This window comes from Watersipora subatra, chromosome 8, assembly GCF_963576615.1.
Source record: "Watersipora subatra chromosome 8, tzWatSuba1.1, whole genome shotgun sequence".
Classification (NCBI taxonomy): Eukaryota; Metazoa; Bryozoa; class Gymnolaemata; order Cheilostomatida; family Watersiporidae; genus Watersipora; species Watersipora subatra.
In genome coordinates, this window is record NC_088715.1 from 42,891,231 (window position 1) to 42,913,764 (window position 22,534).

Sequence of the window (22,534 nt, forward strand, 5' to 3'; positions counted from 1 at the left end):
ATTTGAAATTAGGCCAATTTAGATAGCCTGTGGTTGAGCTGATGCAGCGTCTAGCAAATGAACTATTTTGATATGAAAACTTGCTGACATATGTAATGGACAATGATCAATGACAAAGGCTCGCTAAAGGTTTCACTACTTTAAAGTAAAACTAAAACTGTTTTGCTTGACTCCAAAAAACACAACGTGTGAGTTTTATGTACATTATCGCAGAGTGTTGTGCATGTTTCTTTAAGAGTTTTGTTGCACAAGCATTGGCTCTGCAATCTTGGCTGAACATGCTTGAGTCCAGTGGCAAAGAAACCTCGATGTCTGGAGACACACCTAGTTGCAAAAAGTAATTTAGGTTTGGATGTCATTTTTATCACTGCCGGTTGCCTTTTTTGGGAATCAAACCTCAAACTGTTACATGCGGGTCTGGCATTCTAGACCACTAGACTACGGCTGCTCTCCCAATGTACACTGATGTGAAAACTGATGCCAAAGCTGACTGCTGATGGTGAAACGACAAACCTTCACTCTATTTTGAAATTTATTGATACACTTTGTCAACACAGATTTAAGTCAGTAATTCAAAGTGAATTGCAAAAATGTCAGTAGATTTATTTTTGAGTTACTCATCTATTCCCTTAACTGGTGGCTCATTTTAACCCTAGCGGCGAATAGCAAAAACGTGATTTAGGTTGGACAAGTTGAAGGGTTGTTGAAGAAGATGCTATTAAAGTGTCTGCAGCTGACAGGAGCAGCTATTACCCACTCATACGTCAAGATCAGCCATGGATTCAAGGCTATCAGTTACTGTCTAGCTACGGATAATTGAAAAATAATTCGCATGGCACGCTTCCACATGCGCAGCAGCCAGTCGCTCTTTCACTTAAGATGCTGGCTTAGATGGGATGTGAATTAAGCGTCTTATAATTTGAAATTACTTGCTGTGGTTTCCACATCCTGTGGCTCTCTTCATTTAGAAAGCTACAAGCTATCACACTATTCATTGTCATGTTAGAATTGTCTTTCCATAAAGTTTGGTTTTATCTTTATAACACATATCGTAAAACCTCAAATTGAATGCCAATGCACTCTATTTTTCAAAACTTCCTCTATAGCGGTGGTCAAATAGAGGTGTCATTCAATTAGAGGTTTCCCGGTAATTATTTTAGTCCCGTTTGGCGCAGACAATTTTTCAGGCAATTTGGGATGGTAGTGAAGGCAACTCTAAAGTGGATTCAGCATGATTAGTCGGTGATAATTTTTAAAGTATGTGTGTAATAAGCGACAAAAACAGAGTTTCAAGCTGAATTACTTGTAGTTTTTATAATTTGGCTATTTTTTAATTTGTGATGACTATAGGTTGAACTAAATTTAGTTTTTTTATTTATAGTTTTCAATGAGTGAAAGCGTTTTTGATGAAGAAATATTAATTGCATTTGTAAACCGCGACAAAAATAATAATTCCATAAGCTGTTTGGCTTCATGAAACCAATTTAGACACTGGTGCTATGAAGCAACAGTAATCTGTAAGCTTCCTAGCTATGTCTTATGCCAGCTCCTTTCTTTTATTTTCCAGAAAAAGAAATGTGTTTGTAAAAACACATTTCCTTAAATGTAATTAAACTTTATTAAAAACCGTTATTAAACTTCGATGATTTATTGTCAGTGAGCTTGAGCAGTTTTTTAAAAATGATTTTTTTCAAAAAACTTTATATCTCTACGTTGCTAGTCATTAGTTAAATGACAACTTGCTCACACTATGTGAACATGAAGGTGCTTCAATGCTCTGAGCACTATAAGCATCTGGTCAAACACTGATTGTGCCGACCACAAACATTGCCAATCGTTTCAAAATGTAGCTAAAATTCAACTGGCCTGTTGATCGCTATAAAAATCACGTAAACAAAAGGAGTGACAATTCCTTTTTTACCTGGCCTTAGTCTAAGTGTAATGACAGTTGTTTACTAAACAGTCTGAACTGAACTATTGTGTGGCCAAATTTAAAATGCTTCAACGGAAGAGGGTGTAAAAAGCTGCTAATTCTAACGTAAAAGTAGCTAAAAATCTCAAATATTTGGAGTTTATTTCTTTAAATCTGAACTACAAAATGAAAGGCAAATATTGTCAATCAGTTTATAAAACCACAGACACTCACCAAGTAGTAGGTGGCCACAAAAAATCATTTGAGTCTCTGTTTGCTCCGTAATGCTACGTTCTTTAACAGCTTAAAGGTTGACGTGCAACAAAATTCATATTACAGTTATTTGGTATCAAAAGATTTACCATGTCTTACTCTCCTGTTTTTTAGGTGCAAAATATGTGGAAATGTGATTACCAGCTCTTAAAAGCTCAACAACAAACAGCTAATCGCAGCCATCAAGAATACGCTGTAGATTTGAATTTCTTTCTAACACGGCTCGAATGGGACGTAATTGAACACGATGGCTTCTGTTTACACTTTCATGCAACGTCATTTGTTAAAATATTTTCACAAATATTTTGTCTATTTTCTTTGCACGTCTATTTCACCATCATCATCGTAATGCTGCCATTTTGAGCACTGATATCTCAAAAACCTACCGTAAAAATTCATTTAATTTTTTAACCTTGGCTAGAAGGAGTGCATATCATCCTCTGATAAACATGACGAGCCCGTTGGTTACTTGTGATAGTCAAAAAATATTGCAGAAATTGTTTGCGCTGTTTGGCAGGAAGTATGGGTCACATGATCAGATTACGACTAGATAATTAGACCAAGCTGAAACGAAACTGTAAAATAGTGAGCATCTATATTTGATACGGCCTTTTCGGTAGAACCCGAAGTGTTTGTCATAAACTAGTGCTACGAGGTGTTTTATATTGAGCCTTTTCTTGGCCTATCATTTCACGTCATAATATCACGTGTCAAAACAATAACCAAAATGTTTGAGAATGTCATCAAAATGAAGAGATTCCAAACTACGGCGTTTTCGTGATGGCTGCGATGAACTGTTCGGTTTTAGCTTTTTAGAGCTTGTAAGATCACATTTCCACATATTTTACTTCTACAACACAGCAGAGTAAAACATGGTGAATCTTTTGATACCAAATAACTGTAATGTAAATTTTGCTGCAAGTAAATCTTTAAAGATTTTGTCAAAGATGAGAAATTTGAGCTGGTCTAAATTTCACACTAGCTCAAATCAGTTAAAACTAGTATCCTAGCAGTTCAGTGTGTCGTGAGAGATCGTCATGTGTGCCGATAGAGCACTGATACTAAGTAGCCACACAACTATGGTCCTACTAAGGGTTGGTTGGCAGAGTATAGATCTACCAATCTGAATGTTGATATCTTGCAAATTGATATCTCATGCGATGCAATCTTTTTTCAAACCTCCAACTGTGGCTCCAGACAGACAGACAGACAGACAGACAGACAGACAGATGGATTAACAGACTTGACTCTTATTATAGTAAATATTTAGCTTACAAAAGTCATAGCTTTAAGTCCTAGATTACTTATGAGTAAGACCTCTATATAACACAATTTATCTTATTGCAACCATAGGATCAGATCTGACATTACGAAATAACCATATGCAACATAATTTGATTTAGACAAATTTCAACCTCTAGTCATAAATAACTTGATGCATCTATAGGAAAATTTATTTGGTCTGCTTGTAGATGACACAGAGTGTAGCTGCGCAGTAAAGTCTGGCAATGGATTTAGTAAAGGATATAAACTAACCTGTGACAGGCTCAACAATCCACCATTCCAAGTGCCAGTTCTGACAAATGTCGTCACTGAACTGAACATGTTCAGGACTTCCCCCAATCAATCACGCATCAGTGCAACTTCTCTTCGCCAGGCTGTCAGTTTACAGGTAAGTTACAAGCAACAAACACTCAATGATGAATGCTGTGAATAGTGCTGTATTGTGTATCTTTAAACTTCTGCCTCAAGCAAAATATTTTTAAAATACTGATTTAAATTCCTACTGATTGAAAACTGCCTTTCGTGTTTTTTGGATATTATGCAGAGACTTCTGTAAACCTCGCTGTAATATGCTGTTGAAATGTAAAACAATATTAAAAGAATTTTGAATCTACTAAACCTTTGAACTAAATAACTGTATGTTGCTTTATAATGAGGACAGTGCTTCATTACATAGAGTTGTCTGCTCTTTTTAAAACAGTTGTAGAGACATAAGAGATGACAACTCCTAGTTGTATTGTTCAAATTCATAACCTGTACAGCATATGTTTAAAACTACTATTAATTTGCTGCAGCAGCATTTGATAAACAATAGTTGTCAGATTGCTATTTAAAAAAAATAAAAGTATCATTTGGCTGATTCATTAATTTTATTTTCAAACATGACAATCAAATAGAAGTCCCTTTCTCAAGGAAATGAACCACAACATTATTTAATATCTGCTAGTGTCAAGGAAAATTATGAGTCACTATGTTAATGAATAACTGATCAACTCCTAAAGAAACTTTAATGCCAAAATTCAAAGCACGACCTTTGACCTCACTCTAGTCACACATTTGACACCTTCAGAAGAAAAAACATACATTATAGATTGATAGATACAGCTACAAATTTATTATTGACGTGCTAAGATTCTGACTGAAAAAGCCCAAAATGACAAAATAAAATTGGTTGTCGTGTAAACATTAATAAGAAAATTTAAAGGTCTCTTACTGGGCATGTCATACCTCATAAAAAATATATTCTGCAAATAGGAAAAACAGTAGACATAAATAGTACACAATTACTATGTTATCCATTCAACTTTTATTTGTTTTGTATTTTGGTAGACCTTCATAGCCTCATGCTCTAAAAATGTATCAGACTTGCTGCTACTTTAAGCAAGTAGGGATAACTCTCAAAGACAACTATAAAATCATAATTATGTTGCAGTTTCTAAGAATAGAGGCGTGTTCTATAACGATGGTAGAGGAAGAAGCATTCCAAGGTTTGTACGCAGTCCAGTTTCTCAACCTCGCTAATAACAACCTCAAGGCTCTACCACAAAGAGTATTCGCGGATTTGACTCAGCTGCAAAGCATGGGTATGTCTACTGAAAACCAATTAATATATTGATCAAAGTATGCTAGTCGTGACTAGAAATATAGCAATTACAGTTTGCTTTACTGAATAGTGTTTGTTTGGCATATTAAAATGTGTTTGAATATGCCAGACAAGCAAGTAAATGATTATGCAAAAACCAAAACTATTGCTTTAAGCTTTAAATTCGTATATTTTATAATATATTTCGTGTAACTCTCTGAAAACTTTAAAATCCAGATATTCATAAAAATGAGATCCAAATTTGGCAAACCTTCAAATCCTTATATTAAATATATATTTAATCTAATTTTAAAATTGCACAGATCTGTCATATAACTCTCTGAAGGCCTTGACAGTGGATGTTTTTGAAGGACTCGTCAACCTCAAACACCTGGACTTGTCATTCAACAGCTTTCAGTCAGCTCATGAGGACCTCTTCAAACCCCTACAGAGTCTCAAAAATCTTCAGTGAGTCTGACGTTACAAGTTTTTTGTATATGCTTCAAGGTATAGACCACCGCAACTCTTCCATAGTACAACTAATCTTTTTACAGTAACACTAATTGTTTCATAGTGTAACAAATCGTCCCAAAATGTTGCAAACCTTCCTTTAGTGCATATAATACATACCATTCCATGATTCGGCAAATTTTTTTCACAACACGTAAAACCTTCCATCAACTACAGCAAGCGATCAATTTGTTGGTGTTCCCTTCTATAATATAATTCAAACTTTATAGTTAGCCTATTTTTGAAAAAATGTAAACTACACAAAATTCTTTTTTCCAATACTGTTGAGATAAAACAACTGTAATAATTATCAAATTTGAGTTTTTTCTGGTTGAACTAGTTTTTTATTTAAAATGAAATTATTGCCAACAAAGTAATATATATATATATATATATATATATATATATATATATATATATATATATATATATATATATATATATATATATATATATATATATATATTGTAGACTTGAAAATACACTCCTTGGAATAACAGTCTTACCTGATGGGTTACTCTCTAGTCTTCCTGATTTGGACATTCTAAACCTTGATGACAACAAGATAACACAACTCCAACCCCAACTCATAAGTAAGTCGCTGTTATATACTTCAAAATGAGGAAAGGACAACTCCATTATTGTTTATTAATATCAATAATAAATAATCTTTGATTATATGTATTTTTTAGCTTTCTTGGCTACCACCAAATGATTGATTCTCATAGCATTAAAATGTTGATCCAGTTGTTTGGAAACTGCCATTCACTAGAATAATGTTTTCGTTTTTTCATCAGCACCGTTGCTAAAAGCAATTCTAAAAGTTCTATTTCACGACGGTTTACACTTATAAATTAATGGTGTAACTTGAAAAGTGTAGAGATATTTTTTGTTTAACACACTAGAAGAGCTTAACAGAATTTTATTTAACAGATGAACTTTTAAAATGAAAGGTACCTAAGATTTTAGCCTCAGCACCTAAGCACAAGTTAGTTTGATTCATAGAGGCTGTAACTCTGAAACCGTATATTTCTTCTTTCACTAGAAAACAATAAGATGATAAAAGAGTTACGAATAAGAAAGAACAGTCTACAGACAGTGAACGGAGAAATATTCCAAAACTTGAGTCAGCTCATGACCTTTGACATCGGCGAGAATCCATTTGACTGCGATTGCCAACTGCTTAGCTATAAGCTCTGGCTTGATGTGAGTTTTAACCATGTAACAGAGGGTATATAAGTATATGTTTATGTCTATGTATATATTGTAATAGAGGGCGTGTAAGTCTATGTTTATGTCTATGTACATAAATATATCTGTGTTGTATATGTATTTCAGGTGTACTGCATGTGTATTGCATGGGTATTGCATGTGTATTGCATTTGTATTGTATATGTATTGCATGTGTATTATATATATATCACATGTGTATTGTCAATGTATTGCATGTGTATTGCATATGTATTGCATATTTATTGCATATGTAAGTATACATATATTTGTACATGTATATATGTGAATACGTGCGTATATATGTGTATACGTGCATATAAATATGTGAATACGTGCGTATATATGTGTATACGTGCATATAAATATGTGTATACGTGCGTATATATGTAGTGACATTTGAAGGTTAGGCAGAGTTTATTGAGGTTAATTGAAGCTTATTGACAATTACTGTAAAATATGGTGATACCGTTTACATTACTATTATACTATTTTGGCTAATGGTGAATAATAGAAAGTGAACAGAGTATCATATTTTATTATTAAGCAGACAACTACTTGAATTACACTGTAGAAATCACTAGCGAGTTAGGTAGATGATGCCATATACAAAGTGACTTGTGTAACAGGGCTACCGTAGTACTAACTGTGATGAGAACTGTATTATCATTGTTTAAGCAGAGATCCATCCGGTGGGATCAAGAGCTGACAGGATATTGCAACTTCCCAGATGACCTTTATGGCCAACCTATTGCTAGTCTACCTGAAAACAGATTTATCTGTACAACAACAACGAGCACTCCTGAAACTGTGCCCACGACTGTCTCACACTCAAGAAATATGTCTCCTTCTGTAACTCAAACTGATAATTCTTCCTCCAACAGCACAGTTACTCCAGACGCTGACAAACATCCAGAGATTACGGTAGGATTTAGTATAAGCTGGCTAGTTTATAAGAATCTAAAATTATGTCTTTATTTTGCCTTTTAGTGTTTATTGACAATGAAGTTTATCAACAGGAAAATTGAATTTGCTCAGACTGGCCAATGAAAACACAACTACACAGTTCAATTATCTTGCCAGCTTTAACATAGATGCAGTTGTAAACTTTTGGGAAATTTCAACAGAAGATCTTTTTGCACGAAACTACTTTATAATTTAAAAGGAGCAATTCATTACAATATATAAAAAGGGCCTTTTAGCCATCTAGTGCTATAATTCACCCCTTGACTAAACATCTTTCAATACTTCCGTTAGTGTTTCTACTTTGAAGAACAGCATTCTCACTAGCTTTTTTGCAACAATTGGTGTCTTCTTATAAACTATAATTATGCAATACTAACATTTAAATTGGAAACTCAACTAAAATTATTGCCTCCATAAATACCATCACAGATGGAGGCTTGCAAGGTTTAGTTGTGGGAGACAAGTTGATGTTTTGTAAGACCAGATCTTACGAGTTACTGCAGTTGTAACAGTCAGAGTGACTCATCGCTCCTTTGATAAACCATCAATAACGACACAGACTGTTTTAAGAGCTCAAGCTATTTACAAAAACGCATCACTTTAAACATCTGTTTGTGTAGTGATACAGACGCGTATTGAGATTTCTGGCTGATGATTTCCGATTTCAGAAAATATTCACCTGCAAGTTTTGGGAATGTGTTTTGCTGGAATCTATATATAGATTTCTCAAAGTTTGTGTCAGCGTTTGTTCAGCTATAGCTGATTAAAATATTGAAAAAAAGAATCCATAGCACAAAGGGTTTGATCTCGGATTCTTTCGTTTGCCAGTTTAATCCCTTACCAATTCAGCCACACAAGCTTGATGGTATCAATAGGCGATATATGTCACTATCTGGGAGTAAATACACTACCGCTTTGCGTTACGACGCATCATGGTGGCGCAACTTGAGTAACCGAGGGTAGCGTAATTTTATGCGTGCTCAATCGTTGTAGCAAGTGGTTAGCTTTTATTAGTAAGCTTACTCAAATTATCTATTGGCAATGTGCCAGGGGAATAGCAAGTGGCAGGCAACTACATTACCCCTCATTGTTTAGAGGCTGATTTTTAATAACCGGGCAACTCCAGGCATCCAGCTAGCAATGGCAAATGTTGTTATATGTTAAATACAAATAAATTTTCTGTTCAAAGACTTTTTTTTATTACCCGGGCAACGCTGGCTAGTACAGCTAGTACATTTATATTTACTGGCAGTCTTGAATGTCATGAGAGTGCCAATAAGGAACAGGAAATTAGTACATGTATATCCACGATAACTCTTAACATGCTTGAAGGTGAACAAATGGTGCAAGTGGTAGTATGTAGGGCAGTGATGCCAACCGTTGTGGGTTCAAATCCTGTTCGATGTAATCATTTTTCTCAACCTCTAATGGAGTTTCGAACAGACACGGGGAACGATTGGGAGACAGGAGTAATTGTGGCTAGACTTTTTGCAAACAGCTTAACACTCTGTTAAGTATTGTCTTTGAATTTAATGATTTGGTTTAAAATTGTTAACATCTATTTACATATGATGCTTGTGAAGTAGCACCCTAGGTATACGCAAAGGAGAAATTGTTAGAGAGTTGTAACCTCTCAGAAAGTTGTCACCTCTCAGAGAGTTGTCAGCTCAGACAAGAATTTGGTCATTCTTAGAGGATAGAGATGAAGCCACATCGTGTAGTACGACATGTTGAGTTTTTCAAAGCTTACTACAATTTTGTAGTCACCTTTGAAAAACTTTTTCTGATGCGTGTACGCCAAGCATGACCTAAATCTATTTGTAAACCATTTGTGGAAGAAGCTACAAATCTGTCGAATAATACTAAGAATTATTTGAATATCCACAAAATTTGTAACTCATAACAGCAAAAAAATTATTCAATTTTGATTTTTTTTTAACATAGCTTGTGATGTTACAAACACTTGCCTAAGCCGTTAGCATTAAAAGCAGATGTTATGAACGGTACTCTCTGATGGTTACAGGAAGCTGATGACAGCAAATTTAAGGTGACGGAGAGATCAATTATTATTGGCAGCTGTGCTGGTGCTGCGCTGCTACTGATAGTAATCATTGTGCTTATTCTGTGTGGTGTGAAAAGAGCCAAGAGGCATACAGGAACTCTGAAAACCAAATACATTATTCGACCAGACATGGTTGATGAAGACAAGGTAGCTCAGGTAACCAAACTTTTTCTTTGATACCAAATAAATGTAATGTGAATTTTGTTGCAAGTCAACCTTTAAAGTTGTACCACCAATTATATGCATTTTTTAGCTCTTTTAAATACCACAAATGATTAATTCTCATTGCGTTAAGATTGACTGTTCCTGTTGTTTAGAAACTGTCCTATTCACTGAAATATTAAATAACTTGTTTATTTTCTCATCACCCTTATTGCAAAAAGCAGTATTAGAGACTCCATTTCCTTGCATGTTATATCTAGAAATTATTGGTGTCACTCAAAAATATGGCTCCACTTTTATTGTTAAATACAGTAGAGGAACTTAACAAGATTTCTGCTTACCAAATAAATTTAAAAAATAAACAGTGGCCGAGATTTTAGTCTAAGCACCTTAGCATAAGTTCCCTCGATTCGTAGAGAGGATAATTTTTTGTGGACAACTGAAAAAACCTGTACTTTACATAAAAACAAATTCTTCCCACTTCTACTTTTTGTTTTTGCTAATTTTTCTTTTTTTCTGCACATGTATTGTTACTGTCCCACAATAGTTCAATTTTTTGCAAGTAATGCTTTATGATAGAATGATCAAATAGATGTTCTTTTCAACTCAAAAACCAAAGTTTCTCATTTTTGATTAACCGCTAACAGCCGGTTAATCAAATAATGTAATAATATTTTTACTATAACAGAGTTCTCAAGTAAATAGTTTTCATAGAGTAATATTGAACATGAAGATCTGAGACTAATCTAACGATTCTATAATCTGTCTATAATCAGTTGTAAACTGTCATTATTTGGGTAGGTTGACCCTCAGATCATTTTAATATCGATTTTGCTTCACACTGAAATTCTTCAACCTCCTAATACCAATACTATATTTTACATTGTTTAGTTAGTAATTCATTTAAAAATTCAAAGTTGTTATATGGTATACCTGCTTTTGGATAAGGCGTATCTCATCATCTTGGAGTTTTTCTCTCTTGGCAAGTTAAACAATTGGCATGGTAGAGCTTTTGCAGTTTTTGCTTTTTATGAGTCGTCGGACATCGGAGTAATAAAGTCTTTGTCTAGATTTGAGGTATTTTGTTATGCCTGGTCTAGGCGTTAAATTGGATCAATCGCTCCTCATCATTATCTTTGGTTCTACGCAGCCATTACCTGCTTTGGTAATTTTTGTTTCTGATATGAAATTTGTTGAAGAGGATAATTATATTCATAGTGTTGCTATTACAGAGCCACAATTCATGGTCGCACGCTACTAGAGCTACATCGACGCGAAGTTGTAAAACTAATAACCATAACAACTTGAGTGTGACTTTTAAAAAATTGCTGTAAAAACCTAAGGATTTCAAATTGCTTAGTAATTACGTCAAATCTGAGCGTATTACATTATGCCTAAATTCGAAGACTTTTTGTGCATGATGCACTGAGTTTTTGTTATTCTTTAAACCTTTTAACCACCCAGAAACCAACAAACGATTATACGGTGGCATATCAAGAGCCAAGAGTTGACGGAACACAGAATGGCTACATTATCAGCAACGGTGTCTCAGGATTCTACCACACTGGCAGCAGAACCAAAGTCTATATGGACAAAAAAGAAAACCACTCTTCAGATTCAACCCTGAAGTTAGACAGAATGCTTAAAGGGGCGACAACTTCAAAAAATCACAACGATTCCATATTTAGTAAGTAAATGGAATGATTAAATCGATGAAAAGAACTTTCAAAATGGAAAGCCAAATCTCTCTAAGTTATGGTTTGTTATATTCCTGTCTTTTGCATGTTGTTTTTGGGTAATTTTCAATTTTTTACAGCAGAAATTACAATTTGCCATTCATGTAGGCCCTACATAAAAGAGTTTGCATAGTGGAACCATATGGTCGGTCAATTCAATTTTCATTGAAAGCTTCAAAGTCCCTTTTTTGACTCAACAAGTGTTGCGCGACTGGCTTTCATAAATTTTTGACTGTGTAAAGAGGAGACAACTCTACACTTAGTAATATAAGATGATATGGGCTGCAAGTATTTGTTGTTTCTAATGAATAATTTGCACTGGCACTTATACAGGTATCCCCTTGTCTACAGAAAAAAGGTATGCAGAGCATCCAAGGTCATCATCTAGGTTCTACACCAGCCCTCTCTACTCACCCACCATCAGCTGCACAGGCAACTGGCAAACACCTGTCAATACTGGCACATGGCCAACACCTCATCGTGTCAGATTCGAATCAACCAATCAGTTGTATGATGGGAACACTCCGGCATGTACACCGCGTAACAATATAGACACAACGCTTCCCACAGAAAAGCTCGTGAATGGTATAGGGAAATCGTATTACAAACCAAACTATATTGATGCAGAGCAGTTATCTGAGACTCAGAGCCATGATGATCATGGTGTGAAATACTCAACAGGAAGTGGAGATAGCGGTGTACACTCCAATTCATCATGTCCTGGAATAGATGACAATCTGTCACCATCACTATCGCATCGACAGATGACATCGTTGCACGAGTTGGACCAAAGTCATATATCTATCGGATCTAAGAAAATACGAAATGAAACCTATGTATAGTGCAATTATAATAGCAATAAGCAGCTTAACGACTACAGACGAAGTAGAGAAAAAATGTCGACCCATGGGGCTTTGTTTCGAGCACCTTTTAGCAATATTTGATTTTTCCTTGTTCTGTTACAATGTATAGTAGTTGGGTGTCTGGTGGGTATTTGACTCTGGTCAGTAGCAATGACACAACCATTGTAAAACTTCTTTCTAAAGATTTCGTTATTTTGCAATGGAAAAGCTCGAAAATGGTATTTTCCAATTATCACTTTTTGGTAGTCGAACACCAAAAACTTTTTTTTGAAAGTATAGTACGATGTTACTTAAAAACTGTATTTTGTTCTGACCTTGACATTAACTTTCAATTGATAACAAGTGGTCTCACAAGAAAACTGTAAAAGGGCGATTTCTCATTTTCATCTTCACTCGAGTAGCATATAATTTTTCAAGTCAGTTTTGCATTTAGTCTTACATTATTGAGAAAATTATTATTAAATATTTATTATGTCTCTACTTTGCACAAGTTACAAATAAAGATGATATTATTTATAGAACACATTTGTCGTGGAATTTATTTATTTATTCTGTTTATTTGTATCTTTGTACCTATTTTTGAAAACACAATATTTAAAGGTTTACTTGCAACAAAATTTACATTACAGTTATTTGGTATCAAAAGGTTCACCATGTCTTACTCTGCTTTGTTGTAGGTGCAAAATATGTGGAAATGTGATTACAAGCTCTTAAAAGCTCAAAGCTCAGGCGTTTTCGTGATGGCTGCGATTAACTGTTCGTTTTTGAGCTTTTAAGAGCTTGTAATCACATTTCCAAATATTTTGCACCTACAACACAACAGAGTAAGACATTGTGAATCTTTTAATACCAAATAACTGTAATGTGAATTTTGTTGCAAGTCAACCTTTAATAAAGACTCTGCCTTTGGGTGAGTGCAATGATTGATTCATTTGTTATTGGATGCTGTTGTACTTGATGAACCATTCTTCCACATAGCAACAGGTTCAGTCCACTGACCTTTAAAACTAATAAAAATGGCTCTTCGAGAAGCTGGTAAAGTTGAAATGTCATTAAACTAGAATATACCATCTGGTTGCATCAGCATCCATTCGACCCTTACATAGGCTATTGAGATGGATACAGCCGACAGGTGAGGGTAAGTGCGCCTACTGTTATAAACAAGGCCACGATGAAATGTACACAGAGACTGTTTCTGCAGCCAAAGAGTTTCAAGATATATTGAAGCATTATAAACTTTGATAGGTCCGGCGCGATGCGTGGATAATTTATCAAATAGAACACTCGACTTGCGTAGAAAAGGATTTTCTAAACTTTGTACAAACCTTAGCATTGTTTTGTTATGCAGTTCTGGCACGGTCTTGATTTTCAAATCCGGTTTTAAAATTCTATAAAATAATAACCTGTTTATGTGTGCCTGAAGACGTATGATTTGTACAATGTATATTGCATGTGATATTATCAGACATTCTACACCTCCTGTTTATGTGTGCCTGAAGACGTATGATTTGTACAATGTATATTGCAAGTGATATTATCAGACATTCTACACCTCCAAGTTCCAAACATAATAGTAGCTTGAACTGTAATAACATAGAGGTTACTGAAATACAACAACATGTGGTTCACTCTAAAAGTAATGAGCGAACAGAATATCTTGTACCACTTGAAACTTAAACGGAATGTTAAAAAGTTGCATCTCTTGATATTATACTGAACAAATGACAAGGTTTTGCTGTTCTGGAGGCTACACATTGAAAAACAAATTCTACAGAATATGAAAGAGTACATACTCGTTATTTGCTCCTGCCTGACATAAGCTATCAGGGTGTCTCCTTTATGAGGTACGTGTAAGTAAGGTAAGTGTATGTGTAAGTGAGTAAAAGATACAAGTTGAACGTGTAATGTGATAGATTTGCTCTCTTTACCTGACCTACAGGTGCCATGGATAAGTAAACGGAAAAAATTGTAGTGAAGTTCAGTCAAAAATATTCGCCAGGATAGTTTATTGAAACACTAGGAAGAGATCGGCTCTTCGCTAACCGCACTCTTATAGGCTCACAAAAGTATTTGTTCATGGTCTGGGAACAGAAATATAAAAAGACTCGCTATAGAAAGAGTTGTTGGGCTTGTTTCTTAATATTGTAACAACAATCATATAAACAATTTTTAATTTAAAGCCTCACAGGTAGCAATGAAAAAAAGTATTTATATTTCCTGACAAAATTGCTGAATGCTGCCTAAACTTCTTGAAAAAGCCTTCTCGGAGCTTTTTTTAAGCAGTTTACGATCGTTTTTAATGAATTCTAAATAACAGATACATGAATTGTAATAACATATACATGTATTGCAATAACATATACAGCTAATGTAATAACATATACATGTACCGTAATAACAGATACAAGTACTTCAATAATATATACTGTACTGTAATAGCATATACATGTACCTACCGTAATAACACATACATGTACTGTAATAACACATACATGTATTGTAATAACATATATAAATAATGTAATAACATATATGTGCTGTGAAAACCTATACATGTACCGTAATAACAGATAAAAGTACTGCAATAATATATACTGTGCTGTAATAGCACATCTATAAACGATGTGTTGGCGCAGTGCTGATATAACACTGAAAAAGACAATACAGAATGTATTAGCCAATGCATCTATCCAATTGTTTTTGTTCAGATATATAGCCTGTATATATATATACTTTATACGGGCGTAGTAGACATAGTCTTCATTTTGAGCAGGGTATTAACATGATTAATGATGTAACAAGAATGATTTACATGTAAAGGTGAAGAAGATTATTAACAGCCTATTTTGTTGTTTTTATAAACATGAATTATCTATCATAGCAGGTGGCTACGAAAAAAGCCACTTTAATTTTCATATTTTGCCTATTGCAATAGATGCCCCTGATATAAAATGAAATGGTCAGTGCAGCCTGATTTTGCCAATTTACGATTGCCAGATGAAAGGCAGATTTGTTCACGGCTTTGCCCTTTATCATTTGTTATTTGAAATGTTTTATTCCTTATTAAATTGCATACCGTAAGTGGACAATAAACTCCTCATCAGCCGCCAAAAGAAACTGTTTGTACGCAGCAAAGAGGTTATAGCCCATAACCTACTATATTATAGTATAATATATATTATATATATGATAGTATAAATAACATTACAGAAAAAAGTACTAATACCTGGTCAGCAGTTATTACACAGACACAGCAAGCAATATCATACCTTCATAATCATAACAAAAACTGTCACTAGGGTGGTGCAAGAAGTTGTGAATGGCACTTGTTATGCCAGGAAGAAAAGCAGTAGCATCCTTGACCTTTAGACTATAAGATTATGGACAACATGCACATGATACTTCTTGGCCTTGACCATAGCTGAATTTACCGGTTTATGGTCGACAAAAAAGTAGAAATAGTGACGAAACTTCATTACTATGGAAATCAGGTCTAGGTTGTTGACTCTCGACCCTGTTGACCCCTGCTGCCTTTATGTTCCAAGCGTGAACAGCATGTAGATCCAGAAAGATAGGTAACCGTAATTACGATAGTACATAGATATAGAGAAATATCCACAAAAAACATAAAATACACAGGGGCTGCAAATCGGAGCCAAGACCAACAAAACTATTCAACATCACCTAACTATAAGGAATATACACTCTAAAGTCTTGCACTAAGGCTAAATAACTGTACATAATCATCTGACAGTATTACTTTCACATAACAAAGTCAACATTTTACAATAAAATCTGATTTAAACAGTCCTGAGCCCACTGAGACAACATCTAAGGACATTAGTCTAAGAAATTGATATCTTGAAGTGAAACGAAAACCAATGGTAGTTTTACAATTTGAATTGCCTATTCAAGTGGTGGCAGCGTTATGAGCCGATCCAAGTGATGGCAGCGTTATGAGCCAATCCAAGTGATGGCAGCGTTATGAGCCAATCTGAGTGGTGGCAGCGTTATGAGAAATAAACAGGTAAGGCCACCTGAGCTAGCAAACAGAAATGCAAGAAATGAAGGCCTAACATTTGATGTGTAGGAACTTATGAGGCACAGGATTGGAATACAAGTGGACATTTATTTACCAATGATACGAGATTACAGTCAAGGGTCCAACAGTAATTAAATACAAATATACAGCCTATATACACTTAAGCACTCGCCACAGTTAGTCAGTTTCAATGTTTACAGTTGTTGAGGGAGACAACTCCGATTGCTCTATTTTTCTAGGCGTCTCTCCTGTAGATTTCATAACTGTATGCCCCAAGGTTAGGGATGGGTGCACTTCCACCAGTCTAGCTTGACCTTGGTGCATCGTATGAGCAGCTGGTCGTTGACCTTGCATGACATGCAGTTGACCTGGCAGCGTAGCGCGCTGACCAGAGACTGTCTGTAAGTGCCCTTGAAGTGTCTGAAGTTGATTTTGAGAGGAAACTTGCCGAACAATCAATGGATTCTTTAAACCAGCTCCAGCAACATTTGTAAGAATTGACTTTCCACCAGCTACAATGATAAATACTTCTAAATAACAAGTTTATAAAAAAGGACTCCTAGAAAAGCTGATAAAATGCTGCCGAGGAGGCTGAAAATGCAGTTAAACCAAACACTCTTCACAAATAGCTGACAGGCAGCTTGGTAACACTAATGTGCGGAAGGAGAACCTCAGAAAGTACTATTGTGAAACAAGCATATGCTATACATCATATGCTTGGACCTCATGTCATGGAAGACAAGAGGTTCAACACATCTTGGCCAGACATGGAATGAGCACTTTCCCTGAAATAGGATATGAACCTATAGCGACTTAACATACCTTACCTGGTGCATCTGACTACTAGGGATGCCCCGATGCTAAATTCACCAGCCGATTCAGATACCGATTCGATATACCGATTCTTATTGAAAAATAATCCAATTCAGATCTTTTGTGTTGCATAGATAATTTTCTATTTTATTATGCAAATATAATGCAAAAAAAAATTAAATGTATTTATGGAAAAACATTCACATACTGACATAACGTGCATGTAGTAACAAAACAGTCCATGTTTCTTGTAATTTGTAATTAATAATGGTAATTACTGTTAGTGGTACAGCCCTCTCTGTGATAACGAAGTCTCTCTTCTACTGCTGAACGAACTGCTGCGCCTGTACAAGTTTAGAGCAAGTAAATGTTTCTTTTAATTACTGTTAGTGATTCAATTCTCTCAGTAAGAAGTCTCTTTCTTCAAAGACTATCAATGTAGCCAGTCGTACTGAAGTGGGACTCACTTGCCACAGATGATGGAGGATTGTTACAGTATTTTGTACGATACAAACGATACATGGTATCGTCAGAATCAAGAGAGTGATAGATAACTTTATGCATCGACTGCTTGAATTACTTTTGTAATGCTAGTAAATACAAATATTACACTGCATTCTTGTTTCTCATCTTTGTTATCTTGTTCGTGATTGGCTGCAATAACTCCTATTGCTGTAATTGCAGCAATAACACACATTGTGATTACGTCTTGACTAAAGCAAAAAGGTTCCTCAGCTGTGTTGATGTTGATCAAGCTATGGACATGAAATAGATTGTGTGACAGGCCCATAATTCATTAGGTAAGATTAAGGAACTTGCAGCTGATGATTTATTATTAGTGTAGCAGGCTAAAATACTGTTTTCTGCTAAATAGTTGATCTGTAAAAAGTATCTGAAGTTCCGGATTTTTTAAGAAAAGATCGGCCGATACCGATTCAGATACCAAAATTGGGGCAACTCTACTGATAACAATACTCTTCATTTTATTATGCGGTTCGAACTATAGGCCAAATTAATCTGAATGAGAACTTTACATGGAGGTTAAAGTACTCCACTTCTACACTGTGACTACATTCACCGGATAAAACTTTCACAGGCCTTCCCGACTTGACCTTGACCCTTGGAGCCATGATATAAGCAGTGTTAAATTTTTGGTGATAATATCCTCCTTTCAAACTCCCCGATATAAGATACCCCCGTGTAAGTACACTTGTTTGTAGTAATGAGTATAAATGCAACTGGTATCTAGAAAACAGAAGGGAAGGTTTGAGACTCAAGTCCTGGCCTTCTTATATACTACGATAACTTACTACAGATGTTATCTACTGTGAGTGCTATGAAATATACCATAAAACCTCTATTTGATCGCCACAGCGCTCTGTTTTTGACCCTTCTCATGTAGTGACGTTCAATTGGCAGTGGGGCTCAAATAGAGGTTTTACAGTAGGTGTCATCACATTTGTTTGTTGTTTTATTTCATTGAAAAAAAGTATGGAACATCAAGAAATAGACAAAATGTAGGTGCAATGAGGACCCATATACCTAGTAGCATAGCTAGTCATGGCGCTGGGCACTTGACTAACTTGCATGTTTTACTTCAGGACTAAGGCATGACTTGAGCACAAATCACAAATGCTCCCTAATTCTCACTTTACCGATAACAATAGAGTGAGCAACAATGTATAAAGTGACACAAGCTAATATTCATGGGCCATACATACCTATTTACCCAGAGTCGTATAGCTTCACAGAGTCCCGCGACCAAAACCGGAAACAAAAATCCGTGTTTCCAAACAAACCCAATCGACATACTGATCTCTAATGGAATATTCATACCTCGCTCTCAACATCTCACTTTTTTGCATTTACTTAACATTTTTACAAAAAATTAATGGTAGTTGCTTGTAGGGAACTTTGTCCTCTTTCAAATGCTGTATATTACAACAGTCAATTTAAAGTGACTGCCAATGGGAGTAATTTTTGTTAGTTAATGTTGTTAACCTCGCCATTATAACTTATATAAAAATAGTGGGTGTGGCCTGTTTGTTTAGAAATGAGCGCGCTCCCATATACGCTTCCGTTGGTCGCGGGACTCTGTGAAGCTATACAGCTTTGACTTTACCGATTACAATAGAGCGAACAACGATGCATAGAGTGATGCAAGCTGATATTCATGGGCCATGCATACCTGGCATAGCGACCCTGCCTGACTTGACAGCTGTCAAACTGCCATCTGGTTGAAGAACTCGGGCTATCATACCCGATTTGTTTCCGCTGCTCACTGTAGAAGGTTTTGTGGTAACAAAGGGCCGCTGCAACGAACAAAATCCCAAGCATCAAATGCTTTAGAGTCTAGTTGAGCTATTTTAGAAGCAAATCTTCTGTGTGCTAATTAGACTTATACAATTATCTGAAAGTTGTTACTAGAAACAAGTACAATATTGTTACCTGGCAACAGTGAAAGAACTAGCTAGTAACAATGCTAAACTAGCATATTATGACTGTTATGATCACTATGAAATGCTCTCACACAGTTCCAAAGGGTTTAGTCAATCAAGGAGAATCTATAAATCAATCTCTTTAGTGACTGGCTAAAGGCTGGTTCCCCGCCGCATGTCAGCGATTATCCATCGACTACGTGCTCTGTAAACCGATGGGATCGTCGAGGTAATGCGGATAAGTCGGGAAAAATTACAAATGTCAATATTTCCCGACAGTCCGCCAAGCATTGACAACACCCTGAGCGATGTGTACCACTTCGGGGATAGAGATTGGCTGCCACGAATTGCTCGATCTATATTTTCTTTCACGACAGTTGCTGCGAAACAAATATTTAATCATTTTCACGACCGCAGTATATGAGAATGCTGAACCACGGATTATTCACTGATGAATTGCGGATGGGTTTGTGATAGCGTGAACTTTGTTATTACAGATGATCACCAAAGTATTATGTGATTAACACGACATACTGCGGTATTGTATGAACCAAACTTAAAACACTCGACCAACACTGGTCAGACCAGTCACTCAGTAACTTACCTGGCCCGAGTTAGATGTGAGAATGTAAGCCTGAGATCCAGGCTTACCCTCAGCAGAGGTTATGAGAGCTTTTACTAACTGCACCGGACCTCCCTTAACATCTGTAAGAATAGTTGGCTATATGAAACAATGCACCTTCTAAAGTTGTGGTCATCATGAACTTAGAAGAACTTGCTATGATAGTTTTAAAAAAGATCTTCATAAGTGAAGTATATTTCCAATTTTTGACTCAACTCTCAGGGTTTCCTAGTGAGTCAACTTCACCCTTTTCTAATCATGTGACAAGTGACTAAGGCCAATGAACGATGATCACAAACAGACAGGTTTTTAAAAGATGTTGCAACTGAAGCGTGTGCTGATTGGCTGATTGCTCATGCAGATATTGTTACCATATTTAACTAGGAGGCTACTTCTGATGTTCAGAACTAGGCTACAACAAATGCATAATTGTCTTACGACTTCATCACTGGTACATTGACAGGATGTCAACCAAGTATTGTCACTGCTAGCTTAATAATAGTTCATATAAGTCTTTTCAAAGGTAAAATGAACAGTTTTTACACCTTCAGAGATGCTAACAGTATAAACTTCAAGTTTTGTTTAGGCAACAGAAGTTATAAATACGATTAAATATGACCAGAAATAAATTTTGATCTTAATGAATGGCTGAAGTGTAGATAAGGTAACGGAACAGTTGTAAGAATTACAAGTACACACAAAAGCCATCAATTATTTATGAATATACATCTAAGGAATTTGTTTGACACAAAACTCGCATCCTGATCAGTATTAAAACATTATACAACTATACCTTGACATACAAGTGCCCCATCATACGATAAATTTGAGATAAGAGGAAAATTTATAGCAGATTTTTTAACTTAGATATGAGACAACTTTGAGATACAAGCAAACACGACGGTTCCCGATGCGGCTACTAAGTGGCCGAGTATGCGAGACTGCTTGAAAGAATAGCATCACTTGGTCATTCTCGTCTGATCAAAAAGGATACAAAAAGGTCAGCTAAAAGTTAATGTGAAAGCGAAGTAAAAAAGAGCCAAGTCGAAACAAAAGTAAAAATGCAAATAAAAACAAAATTAAAATCAAGCTTGGCGTAACGTAAGATTAAACTTATAGTATGCTGAGTTCATTTAAGTCAAATTTAAAGTTTGTGTTATTTACGTAGCGTCACAAAATGGAACGCGTTGCCATCAAGTCTCATACCACCATTAGCCGCTACCACCTGTCTCGAAAGTAGGAACCACATACAGCATGCTACTTACTGAATGGAGTGGGAACTCATTAATTTGTATTTGTTTATTTTGCATACGAAAAATTGATTTGGAATACGAGTGAATTAATACACAAACTCGAATCCCGGAACACGGTCGTACCTCAAGGTATTACTGTAATAATATACATGTAGTAGTAATATAAGTATTTGTTAATAATCACAGATATTTAAAATATCAGTTATGACAAGACACACTGGTACCTGTGCAAATGTAACTTCGATGAGGAAACAGGTTAAGAATAATGATGAGCTTCTACCTCCAATCGAATTAGTAAGCTAAGTAGTGATGTGGAGACAAATCCAATACGCTAAAGACATGCGATTAAGAAAACCAGGAACTCTGAACATTCTGATTGGTCATTCGAATAATATTAGCTTAACCTGATTGGTTGGTAAGAAGAGAGGCTTTATTTCCTGTGACAGCTTGAGGAGTCTTGCCGGATGCGAGTTGTTGCTGCAGGTTGGAAATTCGAACTTGTTGGGAGACAGACTGTGCTGGGGTACCTATAACAGAGCATTTATCTTAGCACTGACAGCTCTCTATTTACTAACACTCATAGCGTTGTTATTAGACCTCTGTAATCACAACATAATAATACTAGTAACAAGCCAGGTAAAAACATTGTATTTATTAGTTATAGTAAAACATTTTTTCATGTAAACTATGTGTTTCCACCTTCATACGGTCAAATGGTGAAACAAGAGCAAAGTTCTATAAGCTTTCAATAAAATACCATAACAACCATTTTTAGTAGCTGCCATG

At 35.6% G+C, this 22,534-nt stretch overlaps 2 protein-coding genes across 5 annotated transcripts in view; one reads left to right on the forward strand and one right to left on the reverse strand.

Moving 5' to 3' along the window:
- LOC137401704 (leucine-rich repeat transmembrane neuronal protein 3-like) overlaps nt 1-13,062 on the forward strand; it is a 29,479-nt gene extending 16,417 nt beyond the window's left edge. For both annotated transcript variants that reach the window (XM_068088163.1, XM_068088162.1), the window contains exons 3-11: nt 3,658-3,857; nt 4,902-5,052; nt 5,375-5,519; nt 6,033-6,154; nt 6,607-6,767; nt 7,473-7,715; nt 9,781-9,975; nt 11,446-11,668; nt 12,051-13,062. In XM_068088163.1, coding sequence (XP_067944264.1) covers nt 3,658-3,857; nt 4,902-5,052; nt 5,375-5,519; nt 6,033-6,154; nt 6,607-6,767; nt 7,473-7,715; nt 9,781-9,975; nt 11,446-11,668; nt 12,051-12,559 — 1,949 coding nt within the window. In that variant the 3' untranslated portion in view covers nt 12,560-13,062. The remainder of the gene's footprint in view (nt 1-3,657; nt 3,858-4,901; nt 5,053-5,374; nt 5,520-6,032; nt 6,155-6,606; nt 6,768-7,472; nt 7,716-9,780; nt 9,976-11,445; nt 11,669-12,050) is intronic.
- A 3,633-nt stretch (nt 13,063-16,695) lies between these two features.
- Nucleotides 16,696-22,534, reverse strand: part of LOC137401524 (nuclear factor related to kappa-B-binding protein-like) — a 41,013-nt gene continuing 35,174 nt past the window's right edge. For all 3 annotated transcript variants that reach the window (XM_068087920.1, XM_068087922.1, XM_068087919.1), the window contains 4 exons: nt 22,153-22,275; nt 20,478-20,578; nt 19,624-19,747; nt 16,696-17,134 (listed from right to left, as the gene is read on the reverse strand). In XM_068087920.1, the coding sequence (XP_067944021.1) occupies nt 16,800-17,134; nt 19,624-19,747; nt 20,478-20,578; nt 22,153-22,275 (683 nt within the window). In that variant the 3' untranslated portion in view covers nt 16,696-16,799. The remainder of the gene's footprint in view (nt 17,135-19,623; nt 19,748-20,477; nt 20,579-22,152; nt 22,276-22,534) is intronic.